The sequence below is a fragment of the Centruroides sculpturatus genome, unplaced genomic scaffold (assembly GCF_000671375.1).
Source record: "Centruroides sculpturatus isolate CEXI.00-Female unplaced genomic scaffold, Cexi_2.0 scaffold205, whole genome shotgun sequence".
Taxonomy (NCBI): domain Eukaryota; kingdom Metazoa; phylum Arthropoda; class Arachnida; order Scorpiones; family Buthidae; genus Centruroides; species Centruroides sculpturatus.
Window position 1 is genome coordinate 686,804 of NW_019384391.1, and position 21,503 is coordinate 708,306.

The 21,503-nt window shown below is 28.3% G+C and overlaps 1 protein-coding gene across 4 annotated transcripts in view; it reads right to left on the minus strand.

Annotated features, from left to right (window-relative positions):
- Positions 1-5,919: 5,919 nt before the first annotated feature.
- The window catches only part of LOC111618245 (serine/threonine-protein phosphatase 6 regulatory ankyrin repeat subunit B-like), a 97,059-nt gene continuing 81,475 nt past the window's right edge, over positions 5,920-21,503 (minus strand). For 3 of the 4 annotated variants that reach the window (XM_023359730.1, XM_023359729.1, XM_023359731.1), the window contains exons 11-14: positions 20,704-20,797; positions 15,520-15,884; positions 9,704-9,811; positions 5,920-6,120 (exon numbers count right to left, since the gene is read on the minus strand). In XM_023359730.1, the coding sequence (XP_023215498.1) occupies positions 5,947-6,120; positions 9,704-9,811; positions 15,520-15,884; positions 20,704-20,797 (741 nt within the window). In that variant the 3' untranslated portion in view covers positions 5,920-5,946. The remainder of the gene's footprint in view (positions 6,121-9,703; positions 9,812-15,519; positions 15,885-20,703; positions 20,798-21,503) is intronic. The other variant, XR_002755541.1, reaches the window with a different exon arrangement.

Consider the following 21,503-nt stretch of genomic DNA (forward strand, 5'->3'; position numbering starts at 1 on the left):
ATAAACTTGTGTACAGGATAAGCAACTATCTCAATATACTTTTTTAGTAACTTAAATGTTTTGGTAAAAGTTTTCTTTAGTTTCATATAGAACTTAATGCTGACATGCTGCTCCATCAAATTTTCTGACAAGGATGATGAAATAACCCTTACATTTCAAACCATACAAAAAAATGTTATGAACCAATTCAAATGCTATTTGCACAATTAATAGTATAACATTCAAAATTTTGAATTTTGACTATTGGTAGTAATTGTACCATCTAGTTATATTTCTAAAGCCAAAGTTTAGAACAACCTGCATATATCACTATTGAAACTGATGAATCGTCATGTATGTTTACTACTACTAATTATATTGTATTATTCTGACTATATGCATTCAGTTGTATTTTTAAATATAAAATTTGCTTTTCGTTTCTATTATAAGTTTCCATGCTACAGTTAAGTATTTCTATATGGAGAATACATCACAATGAATTCTGTTTTGCTCTCATAAATCTAAAATATTCTATTAATACAAAAACTTTAATATCCTTCTAAAATATCCAGAATGAAATATATTTATATAAAATACATTGTAAAAATACAAAATATTAAAGACTAATACAAATAAATTATTCTTGTTGACTTCTTTGTTGTCCTCTTTCATCACCACAGGCATATAATCCACACTGGTGGAGTCAACTTTTTTACCTGATTTACATAAATGTAAGCAGGGAAAGTAGCCTATAAAGAAAGGTCAACTCTGCCAGTGTGGATCATGTTCCTGTGATGACAAAAGATGACAAAAAAGACAACAAGAATAATTAATTTGTATTAGTCTTTAATATTTTGTATTTTTATGATTTATTTTATATAAAAACTAAGGAATTTTTTTCATTGCTCTGTACAAATGTTGAAAGGTGACATTGTGTAATTTAAAATAAATTGTGTGATGTCACCTTTCAACATTTTCTTATCATAATAACAAATTTTCTTAATTCACTACAAACACCTGAAGAATTATTTAATGTCATAGTATTCTTTTTAATTACAAACAAATAAAAAAACAGAAAACTTCTTCTAAAAACTTACATTATCTCTAATTTTTGGATCTCCTCCAGCCTGAAGTAATAACCTATAACTTCTCATTTTATCTTTCTGAGCAACAGAAGCAGCATAATGAAGAGGTGTTCTTCCTTCCTACAACAAAAAAAAAAATTGATTGTATTTCAACTGCTTATTAAAGATAATATATAATATATAACTTATTAAAAATATATTATTATATAATAAAACTCTTACAATCAATCTTTATTAAATGATCAACAATTTTATAGTCAATTTTATGAATTATATTCCAATAAATAATCTGTAAATGTATAAAAATCATCCAAAATCTAATTCATATTAAAAAAATGTAAGAACTGATTACAGAAATTTAGTCACTTCTAAACAGAGAAACACTAATTCATAGCTAAAATACAAGACTTTTATTTAAAGCACTAAGAAGTATGTATAAACTAGGAAAGAACAAATTCATGTTCTGATTCTGGTGATGATGTATTGACCTTGGGAAACTAATATACAGCATGTCTCAGTTAAACGTTTCAGAACTTCTAAGAGGGGTAGGGTGCATCCTGACGACTCGGAATCATATAGCAATGCAGGGTCTGAAATGCTTTCCTGAAGCGGTGATGTACACAGAAACAGATAACCTCTGGTGCAGACTTGCAAAGAAATTATGGCTGGGAATACACCTCATCGGATATCGTTTCACGTACAAGCAGTGTGTGGCTGGCCTACTACAATCTGCAGCCCCGTACACCAAATGCATATCGGCTAACTCTGTGTCCTTGTGTGAAATGACAATTCCCTGTAAGAACGCTAGAAACTTTCACGCAGTGCCATCTACCGCTTCAGGAAAGCATTTCCGACCCTGCATTGCTGTATGATTCTGAGTCATCGGGATGCACCCTACCCCTCTTAGAAGTTCTGAAACGTTTAACTGAGACACACTGTATATTAGTTTCCCAAGGTCAATACATCATCACCAGAATCAGCAATAAAAGGAATATAACCAATTAACAATTTTGAAAGAAATTTCTGAATTAATATTCTTCAAACTTCATAAAGTAAATATAACATTCAATAATTAATTAACACAAATTATATAAATCTTTCTTATATGATTCTGAGTTATGAAATTTTAAGCTATTCTTATCGTTTACAGGAAGAGGATTTTTGACATGATTTTTATCCAATAAAATAACTACATGATGGCTTTCTAGAACACATTTAATATAAATATAAAATGTGTTTTCAAAGTAAATAATAAATTTAAATTTCTGAATTATTATTAGAATTTGACAAAATAATGATCTTCATAACAGGTTTACAAAAGCCATTGTGACAAATTTATTGAAGGTCAAAGTAAACAAAGTAAAATACTTAAGTAATATCTATGTGCCATTTCAGCAGTAATTGTTGGTTTTTGGGCTATATATTGTCAATTTATTTTTTATTTTTTGGATAGTTTTGATTGGCAGTATTGCTGTGACGGCAAGGGGGTATTTAAGAATGTGCAGAATGGCAACTTGCCCTCTCTCTGGACTTTATGGTTGGCGTGCTGGTTTTGCTTGGAGAATTCACATTTCTTTTACAAGTGTGACATGTTCTCAGGAACTGTGCATTATGTTGAATTGCTAAGGTTAGCTCGGAGATAAATCCATTCACATCAAGGAAATTACCTGCTGGATATGTTAGATTCAGGGTTCAAATTAATGAATTGTTGGGGGATAATATCACCCAACTAATATTACGGAGATCCACGTGTTAAACTGTAGAAAGGACTTTGTGTCAACCGCCATGTGTAACCTAATTGTGCAACTTGTAAATATATTCTGTATATATTAATTGTATATAAACTTAATTTTATGTGATATTTTGTTGTTTCCCATTGTTTGTGGTAATCACACTTCTACATATCCTATTACGGATCATTGTGAATCCCACATCTATCTTAGTTAATAATAATAAAGAGGAAAGTTATAACAACCCTGAAGTTTCTCAAATTTCTCAGTATACCTAATGAATTCAATTAAATTTTATTTTATTTTTTATTTTAAATTTTATTTAAAATTTTACATGAAATAATATGAGCAGGNATAATAATTTTGCTGGTTGTAATTTAGTTCATTGAAAAAGAAAATTTTCAATTTAAATTAAAGAAAATTAAAATGATCTAATTTAAAAAAATAGTAGTATTTCTCACAGCCATCAGTAACTTCAAAAAAGAAAAATCTCTATCCAGATTTGAGTAATAAAACTTTCATATATCAATTTTAAAAAATAGCATAAAAACATAGATATATTTCAATATATTTGTAAAAATTATTTTAAAAATTGTATTTATTGTATTTAACAAAATTATTTAATATCATGTATTTGATTAATCTATTTAGTAAAGAAAATTAATGAGGAATTGTAAAACACAACTTTAATTAAAATAATTTAAAAAACTGTTCCCTTCACTAACTGCATTCATATTAACCATAACACATTACCTTTTCTCAATGCAGTAAATGTTTATTTTTCTAATGTTAATAAAAACAAAGCTGTAACTTATTCTAATTAATAAGTTACAGCTTTGTTTTTTTGTAAATTGTAAATTTAAGTTATTTCCTGGAGAAGGTCAATTAAAAAGGACAAAAACATTAGAAAAATAAACATTCACTGCATTGAGAAAAAGTAATGTGTTGTGTGTAAAAAACTGTTACTGTCATTTATGTATGTTTTCTATAAAATTTGTTAAAGAATACATTTTCATTTTTAAAAGTTAAAAATTACTTTAAAAGGATATCATACTTTTGATAAGAAACCATTTTTTATATTATGTTAAAAAACATTAACAAAATTTAATGCATTACATAAATTTCAATGATATTAAATCCAAAATATTATATTTCTTTAGTAATATATTAAACACTTTTTGTTTTGTAAATAATAGATTATTTTATGTTTTATTCTAACAAATAACAAATCAAAATAAACAATAATGAACTACATCATTTTAAATTTTATCACTTAATTATTAAATAAATTTTAAAATATTACATTTAAGAGAAAAAGTTTTCCTTTTATTTATATTTCTTCAAATATTTAAATATTATATTAAGAAAATACTCTAAATTACAAATAAATTGCTTTTAATATTTCATTAAATATTTAGTTATTTAAATAAATGATATTTAAAAGAAAATTTATAATTCTTCACAAAATAAGATTTAGTAAAAAAAAAGCATATTATTTATTGACATTTTATAAAGATTTATAAAATATTTATTAGTATATTTGTTTAAAATTAAGAATGAACAGACAAAACTTATTGATTAATTAAACTTTAAATAACTTATTATAAAAAGCAGATTCATAAAAATTTCTTATTTATAAAACTAACTGAAGTATTAAAAATGCATCTGTTAAAATCTTAATGTAAATTACAGTACTGTTGTTTATTGTAGACAAAGTGCTATGAATCTTTAATCATGAAAATGTTTTTCTATTGCATAGAATTATTATTTCTATATAATAGGAAATCTGTTTATAAACATTTTCAAAAATATTCTAGTACATAATATAAAATTTGAGTTTTCTTTTAAACAAAATTAATAACAGAACTATCAAATATTATTCAAAAAACATCAAACTTTTAATTAATATATGAATGTAGAAAACTAACAAAATTTGATTTTTGACTGCCTTAAAATATTAAAATTAAATACTTTAGACATAGAATGTTAAAATGATTCATTTTAAATTTGAAAAAAATCTGTTAAGGAGAAAATTCTTAGTTTTTTAAGTAAGAATGTTTAAACATTTAATTGATAAAAACTGTAAGAAAATTTCTTAGTGTAATTAATTGAGAAAACCTGAATTTATGATGGCATTATTTCATTTATTCTTTATAACTTATTAAATGCTGACATTTTGACAAATATTTTAAGTAAATACAATCTGATAACAACAAACAGTAAAAGCATTTGAATTTAATTGTTTTTCAATTTTAATTTAATTTTTGTTGTTTATAATTCTGTAACTAGTTTAAAACAATTAGAATATTTAATCAATTTTTCATTAAATTATTTTCTTTGGAATGTGTATTAACATATCCATCTATTATTCAGTTATTAATTTAATGTTAAAAATTTTTTTTTTAATTTTATAAATGAATGTTTAAAAATAAATCTGTTCTCCAAACATAAATATTCTATCATAAATGGTAAAATGAGAAAAAACAAATAAATAATTTTAAAAGTTCAAAAAATTTCTAATTGTAATTAAATATTAGAAATACTGTCTATATTAATTAATTTTTGATAAAAGTTAAAAACATAAAAATTCTTAAAAATAATTTTTAGTGTAAGTAGATAATATATAAAATGAATTTGAAAAATTAAATTCAAAATAAATATAGCTCATTAAAATTTAAAAATCAAAGTAGTTATAAAAATATGAAGAGAGATAATTGATGAAAATTTTAATAATTAAATGTTCAATTAAAAAAAGAAATAACTGAACAATTTGGTTATATATTATGAACTAAAACTAATGTTGATTAAAATATTATCCATTTTACCTGGAAAATATTTGTTATATAATAATTTTGCTGGTTGTAATTTAGTTCATTGAAAAAGAAAATTTTCAATTTAAATTAAAGAAAATTAAAATGATCTAATTTAAAAAAATAGTAGTATTTCTCACAGCCATCAGTAACTTCAAAAAAGAAAAATCTCTATCCAGATTTGAGTAATAAAACTTTCATATATCAATTTTAAAAAATAGCATAAAAACATAGTACATGTATTTAGTTTTATAATATTTAAATATGATCATTTGAAATGATCATATTTAAATATTGTAGTTGGTATTTTCCCCGAAAGATATTCTTCTAATATCCATATAATTACTTTCTAACATTTATAAAAATAAAAATTTTAAATTCACCTCCTAATTTATTACGTGAGGCAGCAGGAGGTTCTGATGTTGTTCTTCTACTTTGTTTAGTTCTTGATTTTATTTCAGCTTTACTAGGAATAGCAACATGATGAGTTCGATAATATTCTGGTGTACGTCCTTGCTAAAAATAAATATAATTATGAAAGTAAGTTTGATAAAGTAAGCAACATATTTGAGATTGAAAACTTAGAAAATTTTAATTAAGTGAATAACTGATTATGCATACTTTATTATAAAATTATATTATATATTTATATGTATACAGTTGAACCTTCCAACCCAACACTTGTGAGACCAAAGAATTGTGTCAGATTATCAAGGTTGTCAGATTACTGAAACAGTACTCAAAAAGTGCTTAAAATTCATTCATTAAAAAAAGCAGAAATCTTACAGTTTAATGATAACAATCATTTTCAGTGTCTGCTTTCAAAGACAATACTTGATTTAACAAAGACAGTTCTTTTTCTTGAGAATAAACAAGTTTGTTTATTCATTTTAGTACTTCAGTATGGATAATTATTTCATTTGTTTTCCTTCTATTCCATTGATTTCATTCATTACCTCAGGACAATATTGATGTAATAAATTATCTTCTCAATCTGGTAAAAATCTTCTATTGCAACTATTTCTTCAAACACTAGCATTTCTGCCTGTGACACTTAGTAATATATTGACAATTGCTGCAGCCCAGATATGATGGTGTAAACCATTACCCAATGCCTTTGTTGGTAAAACACCCCTATGATAGGTTCTGAAGTAGGGTTATATGAGGTCCCAGAAATAGTTTATAATTAAAAAGGAAATGTATATTTATTAAATTAAACCATCGAGAAAACAAGTAATATAAGTGTCAAGACTGCGACACCTGACTTTGACATCATCGCTCATAAAGAATAGAGGGAAAACAATATTTAGAATAAAAGAAAATAAAAAGAGGAAATTGTTTAAAACTTAAAACACAATAAGAAAAAGGAAGCGATGAGACACAATATGAGTGCAGGTGTCTTAGTCATCAATGAATCGCAATCAGAGTCAAGAGCTCAAGAGGATGTGTCAGATAAACCATCCCAGCAGACCTTTCTCACGACCTACCTTGGTCTCAAATTTTACCTCTAAACAGGTAAGAGACCAATCAAGGAGTGAGAAAGAGAAAGCCCGACCAATCAGAAAAAAAACTGAGAACAAGAAATTATAAAAGCCCAAGTTGTCCGAGAACAAGGGTTCGATCTGTCGGTTCGATCTATCAGTTCAATCCAGAAGCACTTGGTCATCTAAATCATCATCATCCTCAATTACATCATGTGAACATAGAAAACATCATTGACTCCTCCCGTGATAACTTCAAGTGTGCAAATTTCAACAAGTTTGAATTCGCAATTATCTCATCACTGCCCTGGGGCTGCCTATCCAGCATCAATCAATGAAACACTAATGGAAACCAACATCAAGGTTCCACACTATTTTTAGGACTCAAATTTTTGGATGTAAGCATAACCTTTAACCAAATAAACGGTTTTCTTTTGTAACACTTGTTGTTTCCTGCCTCCAGAACTGCCACCCATATATGCAAGGGCTTAGACCATCCCAACAAAAAAGGAATAAAATCTCTCCCTAATCAGCAGCATGCTTACAGTTACTCACCACCCTCATGCTTCTGTTGGGATGACACAAGAGGATGGAGATACCATAATCATATTTAATTGATACCATAATAAATTTTTTCTAATGTCTATGTTCATTTTCTAATTACAGCTGTCTCTTGATAGTCTCTTGTAATCCAACATGCTCAGTAGTCCGACGCACCTCCTGTCAAAGTATCCATCCCCGTTATGTGTCAGTTTGCACAGAAGCATGTTGCAACATGAATCTCCCCACACAATTCATACACAATGGCACACATTTCATGTGTTTTCCGTGAGCAGTTCTGTTCAAACAGTTGGAGTAGGGAACATTGTAGGCTACTGCTAGCAAAACAATGCCAAATATGTAATCACTTTCGGTAATCTGGACACTTTTGGTAATCCTACACTCCTTTGGTCCCATATCTGTCGGATTATCAAGGGACAGCTGTAGTACATTGGATATGTAAGAAAGTAATTAAGTTGATGAAAAAAATTTTAAAGTATTTTAACAAATCTTGAATATATTTAAAAAATCATTTAAATACTTATATTGGCAAAATCTGTAGCATAAGTTTTCAAGCAAAATTAGTAACAAATCATGGCAAACAAATAGATGAAATATCAATTAATGATGCAATCTGATAGTTACACTTGTTCAAATGATAATTTTTAATACTGTATTGTCACTAAAAATATGTATTCCAATGTAACAAATCTAATTTTATTATATTTTCAAATTTATAGATTATGAGATTATGCGTGTTTAAAATTTTGTTATATAGAATGATGAAGTTTTGTTATAATAAAAATGTAAATGTTTGTTTGTTCAAAATCTTAAATCTCCAAAAGTTCTTCACCAATTGCTTTGAAATTTTGAAACAACGTTGCACTCGAATACACGTGTTTTTAAATTATATAGATGTCAAAATCCCCCCCCAGGGGAGAGGGACAAAATTAAGGCTTGCTGTGAAGAACTCTAACTCTGCTTTTATTATAATATTTCAGATGCGGTTTTTTGTGTTTTTGATTGCGTTTTAATAGGGTACTGTACATCAAGAGAATGTACACTAAGAAGGAATTTTTCGAAATTCCCTCCTGCAGGGAGTGTTATACATTTATAATAGATACATTTTGAGCCACAGCAATGTGTGGCTGGGTACAGCTAGTACAAAATAAAAAGGAATATCAATTAGTTTAAGGAATTTAAAATTTAATTCATTAAGTACATCTTTAAAAAAAAATCTCTATTTGAGGTAAATACAGCAGTATTCATTTTTGAAAATTGACATGGTTTTAAAAGGTATGAATTTCAAAACTTTATTAGATTTGTAAAGTGGACAATGCTCATATATCCTAGAATATGTCACACTGAAGAATAAACTATTATTATTATTAACCATTCTATTTCATATTATCTGTTATGGTATTTTATAACTTTCACTTGTGAAAAATGTTTATGTAAAATAATTCTGATTTTGTGTTATTAGAAATTTATAATGTAAATTTTCATTTGAAAGTTAATACATTCAAATTACAATTTTTTACATATAACAAAATTTCAATATCACAGTGCAATAATAATTTCAATTACAGTTGTCCCTCTATAGTCCGATGTTTTTTAATCCTACGTGCTCAGTAGTCCGATGCACCTCCCGTCAAGGTACCCGTCCCCGTTACGTGTCTGCTTGCACAGAAGCATGTCGCAATGTGAATCTCCCCATCCAATTCTTACTTGATGACACACATTTCATGTGTTTTATGTGAGCAGTTCTGTTCGAACAGTTGGAGTAGAGAATATTGTAAGTTACTGCTAGCAAAACAATGCGAAATATGTAATTATTTTCGGTAATCCGGACACTTTTGGTAATCTGACACACCTTTGGTCCCATACCTGTNACAAATGTTGAAAGGTGACATTGTGTAATTTAAAATAAATTGTGTGATGTCACCTTTCAACATTTTCTTATCATAATAACAAATTTTCTTAATTCACTACAAACACCTGAAGAATTATTTAATGTCATAGTATTCTTTTTAATTACAAACAAATAAAAAAACAGAAAACTTCTTCTAAAAACTTACATTATCTCTAATTTTTGGATCTCCTCCAGCCTGAAGTAATAACCTATAACTTCTCATTTTATCTTTCTGAGCAACAGAAGCAGCATAATGAAGAGGTGTTCTTCCTTCCTACAACAAAAAAAAAAATTGATTGTATTTCAACTGCTTATTAAAGATAATATATAATATATAACTTATTAAAAATATATTATTATATAATAAAACTCTTACAATCAATCTTTATTAAATGATCAACAATTTTATAGTCAATTTTATGAATTATATTCCAATAAATAATCTGTAAATGTATAAAAATCATCCAAAATCTAATTCATATTAAAAAAATGTAAGAACTGATTACAGAAATTTAGTCACTTCTAAACAGAGAAACACTAATTCATAGCTAAAATACAAGACTTTTATTTAAAGCACTAAGAAGTATGTATAAACTAGGAAAGAACAAATTCATGTTCTGATTCTGGTGATGATGTATTGACCTTGGGAAACTAATATACAGCATGTCTCAGTTAAACGTTTCAGAACTTCTAAGAGGGGTAGGGTGCATCCTGACGACTCGGAATCATATAGCAATGCAGGGTCTGAAATGCTTTCCTGAAGCGGTGATGTACACAGAAACAGATAACCTCTGGTGCAGACTTGCAAAGAAATTATGGCTGGGAATACACCTCATCGGATATCGTTTCACGTACAAGCAGTGTGTGGCTGGCCTACTACAATCTGCAGCCCCGTACACCAAATGCATATCGGCTAACTCTGTGTCCTTGTGTGAAATGACAATTCCCTGTAAGAACGCTAGAAACTTTCACGCAGTGCCATCTACCGCTTCAGGAAAGCATTTCCGACCCTGCATTGCTGTATGATTCTGAGTCATCGGGATGCACCCTACCCCTCTTAGAAGTTCTGAAACGTTTAACTGAGACACACTGTATATTAGTTTCCCAAGGTCAATACATCATCACCAGAATCAGCAATAAAAGGAATATAACCAATTAACAATTTTGAAAGAAATTTCTGAATTAATATTCTTCAAACTTCATAAAGTAAATATAACATTCAATAATTAATTAACACAAATTATATAAATCTTTCTTATATGATTCTGAGTTATGAAATTTTAAGCTATTCTTATCGTTTACAGGAAGAGGATTTTTGACATGATTTTTATCCAATAAAATAACTACATGATGGCTTTCTAGAACACATTTAATATAAATATAAAATGTGTTTTCAAAGTAAATAATAAATTTAAATTTCTGAATTATTATTAGAATTTGACAAAATAATGATCTTCATAACAGGTTTACAAAAGCCATTGTGACAAATTTATTGAAGGTCAAAGTAAACAAAGTAAAATACTTAAGTAATATCTATGTGCCATTTCAGCAGTAATTGTTGGTTTTTGGGCTATATATTGTCAATTTATTTTTTATTTTTTGGATAGTTTTGATTGGCAGTATTGCTGTGACGGCAAGGGGGTATTTAAGAATGTGCAGAATGGCAACTTGCCCTCTCTCTGGACTTTATGGTTGGCGTGCTGGTTTTGCTTGGAGAATTCACATTTCTTTTACAAGTGTGACATGTTCTCAGGAACTGTGCATTATGTTGAATTGCTAAGGTTAGCTCGGAGATAAATCCATTCACATCAAGGAAATTACCTGCTGGATATGTTAGATTCAGGGTTCAAATTAATGAATTGTTGGGGGATAATATCACCCAACTAATATTACGGAGATCCACGTGTTAAACTGTAGAAAGGACTTTGTGTCAACCGCCATGTGTAACCTAATTGTGCAACTTGTAAATATATTCTGTATATATTAATTGTATATAAACTTAATTTTATGTGATATTTTGTTGTTTCCCATTGTTTGTGGTAATCACACTTCTACATATCCTATTACGGATCATTGTGAATCCCACATCTATCTTAGTTAATAATAATAAAGAGGAAAGTTATAACAACCCTGAAGTTTCTCAAATTTCTCAGTATACCTAATGAATTCAATTAAATTTTATTTTATTTTTTATTTTAAATTTTATTTAAAATTTTACATGAAATAATATGGACATAACTTATTATAAATACTTTCACTATAAGAAAGTTAAAAATTTTAATTGAATGTTGTAGTTTTGCTAGAAGTATATTACTAAATCTAGTGTTTCATTAAATTAAAAGCATTTGTCAATTTTTTTATGGCTGCAAACATGATTTATATTTCATACGCTTTCTCTAATGAGATTTATCTAAACTTTAGAATGGCAAATTAAACTTTTTAATATATAACAATATAGCAATGAAACATTAGAATCCTTAGCAGAATATTTTGAAGACGTTCTTGCCGAAAATAAATATCCGGAATCTGATGTTTCTCTCTCTTCTGGTGTTTTAACAATATTTCTGAATGACAAACAAGGAACCTATGTCATCAATAGACAGACTCCCAATAGGCAGATTTGGCTGTCATCTCCAGTTAGTGGACCAAAACGCTATGACTGGACGGGTGAAAAGTGGATATACAAGAGAGATGGCATCTCGCTGCACCGACTTCTAGAAAAAGAAATGTCCGAGTTGTTGGGCAAATCCGTAGACCTGTCGAACTGCTCTCACAATAAAGAGAAGTGATTAAGTGTAAGTTAGAAACATAAATCAAATACGTAATAAATAAAAGATTTATTTATTATAATCCTATTCTAATACAATATTCTAAAAGCTTTATAGCAATCAAGTTTATTTAATATGATATTTTATTGATATTAATGAATGAAAAATGAACATATTGTTGTTCTTAGAAGGTAATTTTAAGAAAATATTACAAAAGTCTGAATAAAAGCATTTCCTTATGAAAACTTATAAAACTAATTTATAACCACAGAAAAAATGTCAGTAAGAATTATAGTAAGAAAATTATAAAAAATTACAAAAGTTAAAATATGAGATCTTTCATATGTATTTTTTGTATCATTAAGTATTAAGTTATTTGATTTTAACTAAATTATATATCAGAGCTTGATCCTTTTAATCTTTAAGTACATGTGCTCCTAGTGTATAAAATACGCCAATTATAGTAAAGAAGTTCTTTTCTTGAAATGTCTCCTAGCAGTGCAGTCCATCTAACCTAATGTTGAAGCATCTACTATGACAAAAAGCAGTGCCATTGTTGCAAATATAGTGACAACTGAATCATACGCTTCAACATTTGCAGCAGCATCATCTGGTGAATAAAGTAATTATGTAATTACAGATGTAATTATATAATTATATTTAATCAACTATATTCTTTTTGTATTTATTTTTTCATAAAATTTAGTGACAGTTTTCATAAAATTGAAACTGTCAGTTTCTCTAATACCATGCTGTTGTTTTATATGAATCAAGTACCAGTTAGAAATCTAAAGTATCTCACCAAAGATGAACTTTGTCATATGGCTCAACCCATATTTTATGAAGGATCTGATGAAGAGGTTGGAGAAGGAGCAGATAAACCAGAAGATATGCTATAGAAGAGAAGAGTCACAATAAAGAATTTGAGGAAAAGCCAAATCTAAACAAGCAATTATTTATTGTGACATTGTCATAATGCAGGCTGCAATTTTTCATCACAATGCACTTAAGTTTAGTAGTGTCTTGTCCCTGTACATCATACTTTTCCTGTTAACAATTAAGTCATGCTGGTCATCTATCTAACTCCATTCAAGAGAAAATTTTTTAATTGAAATAACGTGACTTATTCAAATAATGACCATACAAATAAAGACTTTAAACTAACTCAAAATTTTTGAGTCAGTTTAAAGTCTTTATTCTTTTTAAGATTCCAACCAGATACAGATGGTTAACAATATGAAGATACAAACAGTTCTTAAAAAAACTGATGATATGATATTAAAAAAACACATGTGCACATACATTTGATGCCAACCTTTTCTTTGAGAATCTGACATCAATGACACAATATAAAAACTTTTTTAAAACATCACACATTTTAATAAAGAACTGTTTGTATCTTCATGTTGTTAACCATCTGTATCTAGTTGGAATCTTAAAAAAAGGATAAAGACTTTAAACTGTCCCAAAATTATTTGTATGGTCATTATTTGAATAAATAAATTAATCCTTGGGACTTTATAATTCATGAAATAATACAGTTGAATAATATCATATATAGTTAATCAGGGCTTCCTGCCCCTAAGCTTTCCATATCTAACACTATTCTCAAGATTAAGGACAGACAGGAAGACAGAAGGATAATAATGTGAATTTACAGGTCTACAATTTTTTTCAAATTTCAGCCCAAAAATATAAAAGAAAAAAAAAGCAGCAGCAAGAGAAAGAACAATCATCCAAATTGTGATGACTATGCTTTTGATGTGGGAGACAACAGAACAGGGTGACAATGATTACATGCAACGTAAGTAAAGCATCAGTATGTGAAGAACATGTGGTTAGGATGATCACTTTTTCAGAGTGCAACAACATAGATTTTGACAAAGATATAAAATAGTTTTACATTAAAGTATATTTTTAAATGTTATTATTTCCAAAAATTTTAATTTCTGTTTAATATACATACATTAAATATATAATGCTTATTGAAGACAACNATTAATTAATGTAAACTCGTGTTTGTTACTTATAGATTTTTATATGAATATTTTAATAAATGTGAGAAAGAAGGAGAAATAATCAATATGTATTTTTATGATTAAATCTAATTTATCATTGTAAATACAATGTTATTTTTATCGCCGTAGATATTACTAACGCTTGATGGTATGCCAAACAGTAACAAAGAACCAATGAAAATGACTGTATTTGTTACGAGCCTCACAGATCAATATAAATATGTCTGCTGTAAATATACGCCGGTATTAATAAATATAAGGATATAAATTAGATTTTTCTTTCCTTTCTGTAGATTTTCCAATGTTATAAATTCTCGAATTTGCATTTTAAAGAAAGAAAGAAAACACGAAACAATGAAATCCACAGGTAAGAAGGCTCATTGAGGCGTTCAGGAATTTCGTCCAAGTAACTTTATAACATCGAATTTCTTTTTAAATATGAATTAATTATACAAATCTTATGCCAATTATTCTAATAAAATATTCAGATCAACTTTATAAAATATTCTAAAAACGTAATTGTTGTTGGAAATAATCCAAAAAAAAAAACAAAAAAATGTATGTAATTTTCTTGATTTTATAGGCGTATCTACAACAGCTTCTATGTGTATTGATATAATAGATACAATAAAATACAAAAATTTAATATTTTTAATATAAATTTTTTCGTCAGAATATCGATTCGTATCCTCCGAAATTCACTTTCCTTCAATGGTTAGGAAGGAAGAGAATTTAATGTTTGATAATTGCGTTTAATTTAGGACATAGACTACCGTCACACTTAGAATAATGATTAATTTATAATTAGCCGAATGTACGTCACAGATGTCTCCACGTAATTAAATATCTTAGTGTTATTTTCTATACGAATTTCATCGATTTTTATATATATATTATTCCATACGTTGGTACTTATTTTTTTTATAACTTAAGCAACTCCGAATTTCCATAAAGTTATATTATTTGATAAATTTGAACCTTTGGCCTTTCTAGTTACTCGATAGATGAACTGTCTTCAGGCAAAGAATGAATCCAATTAGGATATAAAAAGAAAAACGTTCCAATTTTTGAAATGTCTCTTCTCCCTTATATTTTTCTTACGATTATAAAAAAAACACACACAGAAAACAGAAATGTGACTCCACCATCGACCTTAATTTTTCAAGTAAATAAATTATTTTATTCATTATATATACCTTATCTCTTGCATTAACTGTTTCTGGGAATTTATTTATAAGAAACTGCAGAATGTTTGTGCGATTGAAGAGAACTGCACGATGTAAAGGAGTCATACCTAAATGATCTTTTGCTAATGCAAAATCATCCTTATCTAAATAATCTTGGAGGCCCGATAAATCGTCATTTGAAACTGCTGAGTGAATTGCTTCAATTTTTTCTAATAACTTAGGAACATTAGTATTTATAAAATTTTGGATTTCTTCATTTTCAGCCGTTTGTTTAGCAATTTTATCACCATAGCCTTCTAATACAGCATCTTCAAGCTTTTGTATATCTTCAGATGATATCCATTTATGAATATTTGCTGATGTAACTTCTATACCTATTAGAAGAAATATGTTGATATTTTATGTTTTAAAGAAAACAAGAATTAAATTAAAATAGACACAAGAGAACAATAAGAAACAATAGAAATAGATTTATTAAATATACTATAAAAACAACAAAAAAACAATTCTTTCTTTATAAAATAAAATTAAAAGTAAAAACTACTTTATTGGAGCACAGTTTACCACATATTTTCAAATGTTTTCAAGACCACAGAATGAATTCTCTATCTTAGCAGAAGATATGAAAATAAAATAATGTAAGATCTTCCAACTGGCTTATTATATGATAATTATTTATTTCCACCACTTTGATTCTTTTAACATGTAACTTTGTAAAGCAGACATCTCTAATGCTGCTTGGTCATACTGTCAATATTAAGCTCTTTGAAAGATTTATGTTGTTTTATTTTATTTCTGAAAATGTATCTATAAGCCTAAAGATGTTTTAATTTACAATTTCATAGACTACACTGCAATTAAAGCACTGTTGTGCTTTTCTGCAGGCTAAAATATGGCATAAAACATAAGTAATATAAATAAATATTTATAATTTTTATTTTATTTGCTAAGAAATTAAGAAAACTTTAGGATCAAAGAATCCCTGTAGGTTCGATTTTATTTTACTGTAGAATTGAATGTATTAACTCTTAAAAATATTTTCATGTTTTGTAATTGATTCAGTTAATCATATTTTGATTGAAATTGCTATTTTAAAAAAACTTAAAACAAATGAAAAAAATTAATATCAACTTATATTGATACTTTATTGATTTTTCATGAAATAATCAAGACAATAAAAAAAAATATAAAAAGTTTTATTAGCCTTTTATTATTACATGCTATGGCACATTATCCTATGGGCAAATAGGGCAATTGCCAGGTGTCCCCACCAGCAGGGGGACCAAACAAATCTTTTATAAACTCATTACTGTAGTAGAAATATCAAAATTTAATTTTGGGCCATATTTGGGGAGCAAAGGTTGCCAAGTTGTGATCTCAAGTCAGAATGGAAGAGAGGTGCAGATTCATATTGTAAGGAGTCAAATCTAACCATTTTATTTTTGTTTGGGGATTATTTTTAGTTCACTTTATTATTTATTTTTGGGGAATTTTATTCCATTAAAGATAGACTACCGCACCCCCAAGACAAAATTTTGCAGTGAAAATGAAAATCATCTTAATAAGACAACTGCCAAGGATGAACTGAATGCATCATTAACCCAGAAATAACACCTTGGGGAAGGGAAAGACTTCCAAGGAAAAGTTAAAAGAATGATCACCACCACAAATTGTCACTGAAACACAGGACTAACTGAAAAGAAAATGATGTGAGGGTGATGACATGATATGTAATGGAAAAGACGATTGCTAGTAGTAAATGACAATGTTAACTGTAGTGGGTACATCAATAGAACATCACTATCATTATATAAGAATAATTAAAAGAAGAAAGATGAGCTGAGAACTGATGACGTAAAGTTAAAGATCAAACAAGATTGAGGCAACAGAAAAGCAGTGCTTTTCAAGTTGAATATGGTAGATTAGAGGTTTCATATTGGTGATGGTTAGATGGTAGAACATTAAATATTTTTTTGTAAGTCATTTAGAATTTTTTGATTGTCAACCCTGAGGAGAATTGTTTAAGCAGAATATAAGTAGAATGTAAGGTCCTGATTGCTAGCAATTGTATTGTTTGTTTTTGATATATTCTTTTTTAAATTACAAAGTTCGAACATTAAATTTGTACATAGATATTTTGATTACTAAATTTATTGTACTTAGCTAATAAATGTTTTGCTGAATTTTACTAATTGTCAAATTTTGTTCTTATTTTGGGTTCATTAATAATAATTTCTTGTCTTTAATTTTACAAGTTCTCCATTTCCTTTCAAAGTCCAGGACTGGCAACTGAACCCTTCGGTTACATAACATGAGTCCATTAGATGATCAGGGAAAGTTTATTAACCTTTGATTGTCTTCCAATATAACATGCATTACAATATGTGGGTGTGATAGACACTGAGTCAGACTCAACAGTTACAAAAAAATTGTCCTGTTTTATTTAAACAAAAACAAGGCTTACAGAAATAATGTTCTTGGTGCCTCTGCATATGAAAAGCAGAACTGTGAATCTTCTATTTTGCCTTTTTAAGAGAGTCTTGAGAGAAGGAATCTTATGTTAATTTGGCTGCCCCGGAGCAATGATGTTAAAAGTCTGTAGAAGAGGTGATGTCAGTCCAAATAGAGAGTCAAGGGTGAAGTGGAAAATGAAATCAAGTAAAGTCTGGAAAATGTGAGAAATTGAAGAGAGAAGATCTGTTGTTCTTAAAATTTAGAGTTCTTATTATTTTTTGTCTCTATATGCTCTTTCTAATCAGTTGTTTTATCAGTTCCTCATCCTCACTTTTTAAGTGGTCGTCTCTCATTACTACCGTGTTTCCCCGAAAATAAGACATCCGCAGAAAATAAGACCTAGCACAGATTTTGCTGAATTGCGAAATATAAGACCTCCCCCTGAAAGTAAGACCTAGCGAAGTTTTTTTAGTCGTAACGGTCATCGATAGATGGTTGAAAGTGGCCGTTGGCTTTTTGAAAGTACAGCCACTGATTGGTCAGCAGACAATTACGCCACACGGCATGATTTGCATAAGACTATGGCTTGGGAATCACAGATTTGCATAACGTTACGGCTTATGATGGCTAATTGGTCGGCCAGGAATCATGCCACATGACATTTGCATAGTGCTATGGTTCAGTAAGCACTAATTGGTCATCAAGTTCGATGTTGACGCTATAAAAAGGCGACAGTTCGACACACCGGATATACGTCACTCTTGTCTAAGTTCGACTTGGGCATTTTTTTGTTCAATAATAAATGTGAATTCTTCTTCCTGGAAAAAATAAGACATTCCCTGAAAATCAGACCTAGCGCATTTTTCAGAGCAAAAATTAATATAAGACACTGTCTTATTTTCGGGGAAACACGGTAAGAGTAACAAGATCTCAACTTAAATTGTGCAGTTAGTCAAAATTGGCATTTAATTCAATCCCAACCAAAGATAGTTGATCTTAAGACTTACATCATTGTCTAGTTTTCTTTTGTCTTGTATCTGAGAAAAGATTTTTTTTATCATTATTATTATTTTTTTTATTTTTTCCTTTTATGGAAAGAAAAATTATATTTTAAAATATTAATGAATTTAGTGTGGTTCCAGGACATTTCTGGAGTCTCAAGGTGCAACATAGAACATAATCTTTCAGAGATCACATTATAAAAAATAAATGAGGATACAGGGAATTTCCCTCAAAAATTCCCTTGAAAGAAAATATCTGAAGTCAACACTGTACATGGAGCCCTCTAATTCAGATTTTCATGGGTCCAATGAAGCTACAACATGTCTCTGATTACATGTAAAAAATTGCTAAATGAATTGAAATTATGTTAAACTCCAATGATAAAAATTCAGTGCTTTTGTTATAAAAGCATTCAATTTTCAATATAATAATTTCAATAAGCAATAATATTATTCCAAATGTATAAAATTTTAATTGAATCTAAATTAATAAGGCTATTATACAGTATATTTCACTCATAATTTTAATTAATTTAAATAAATTAAATCTATTGGATGAAATTTTGATATGAAATCTTAGATAACTTTTTACACAGAGATTTGAATTTTGTACAAAATTATTTGAGAATATAAATAAATTTACATCATTTAATTATGAATGTCATAGTCATAAATTTTTAAAAATTAATATGCAGTGAAACCGCCATTAATAGACACTCCCAAATAGCAGACACTTCTATTTAACAAACATTTTTACAATCCCCAGATCCTTCAAACAGAACATCTATATTATTTATCTCTAAATAGCAGACACTCTAAATAACAGATGCCATTGTCCATAACCTACCCTATGAAAACATAATGTTCCTCCTTCAATATTCTGAAACAATTAATTATGTACAAAATATTTTAAAATGAAAACAAAGTATCAGTTCAAATAATCTTTCAGAGGATGAATTTTGACCATAGGTATCAAATAAAGACTGGCTTAAAATCAGAATAGAGGAGGAAGGCAGACTGTAAAAAGCCAAAGCCAAATATTTTTTATTTGTTAGAGAAGACTAATCTGAATACACTTTCCACACCATATAAGGGTGTGGAAAGTATTTGGTTTTCTTGCATTTATAATGTATTCAGTATTCTAGCAAACTGCCTACCTAACTTGACATTCAAACTGTCAAAGCCTAAACCAATCTTCATCCACCCTTCTGTTTGCAATAACAATTTCAGTTTTCTTTTTCATTATTTCCGCCCAGGTCATTTTTGATGAATTAATAGGTAATCAATTTTTACACTTTGACAGAATTTTTGTTTTATTTAATTAAGTATGCTGTTCAATCTATTTCTTTTTAGAGAATCAACTAAAATGTGATTTTTACAGTCGAAGAGATAAATAATATATTGTATATATTTTCTAATTGTATATATTTTCTAATTACATATGTTACATATACTTTTTGGTACTTTTATATTCTTAACACAAATTTGATGTTTTTGTAATCCATCGTATTCTTCTCTGTATGATGACCGCATTAAAATACAGTATGGCTGCCAACATATACCTCCCAATAACAGACACCTATAAATAGCAGACAAACTTCTTGGTCCCAATGGTGTCCACTATTTGAAGGTTATACCATGTATGAAATTTATTTTATTAATTTTTTTTAAAGTAAAACTAAGACATTCAATGTATATTATGAAGTTTTGAATAAATAAATTGATAATAGTTACTTACGTTTAGGTTTTGGTGGATTTACAGGTTTATTTCTGAGAACAATGCCTCTTTTATACAGTGGAAGATTGCTTTCAAAATGATTACCTGCATTAACCTATAAAGTGAAAAAAATTAAATAAATCTGATATTTACAGTTCAATATAAATTAAACAAAACATTTTACATAAATAATATATTCAATTTAAAAGGCAAGATTAAATACAATAAATTTCCTGTAAAAATAGTGACACTTCAATTATTTCTGAAATTACTTAGCCATTCCATAATATAGTAACTATTTTTAATATTTGAAGACAAGTTCGCCCAAATAGGGATCACCATTTTCTCTTTTGCATTCTAGACAGTACATTTCCGGCAACCAACCTTCCTTTCTAGGCTACTAGCTGCCAAAAAGTTTTAAAAAAGTCCTTTTAAAAAACACAAAAAGATTTCCAATTAAAAACACAAAGATTTTCTAAAATCAGAACTGGTGTTATATGAATGTCTTTCTTGTTTGTTACCATCTATACTTTCTCGGGGATGTTTCGGCCTTTTATCCACAGAAGAGAGCGCTGGAAAATGTCTTTGTGTTTTTAATTGAAATCTTTTTGTGTTTTTTTAAAAGGACTTTTTTAAAACTTTTTGGCAGCTAGTAGCCTAGAAAGGAAGGTTGGTCGCCAGAAATGTACTGTCTAGAACGCAAAAGAGAAAATGGTGATCTCTATTTGGGTGAACTTGTCTTCAAAAATAGAAAGAACCATCAGACGAAAAAATTATAATAGTAACTTTTATTCAAATCATTAATAACTTACCATATATCT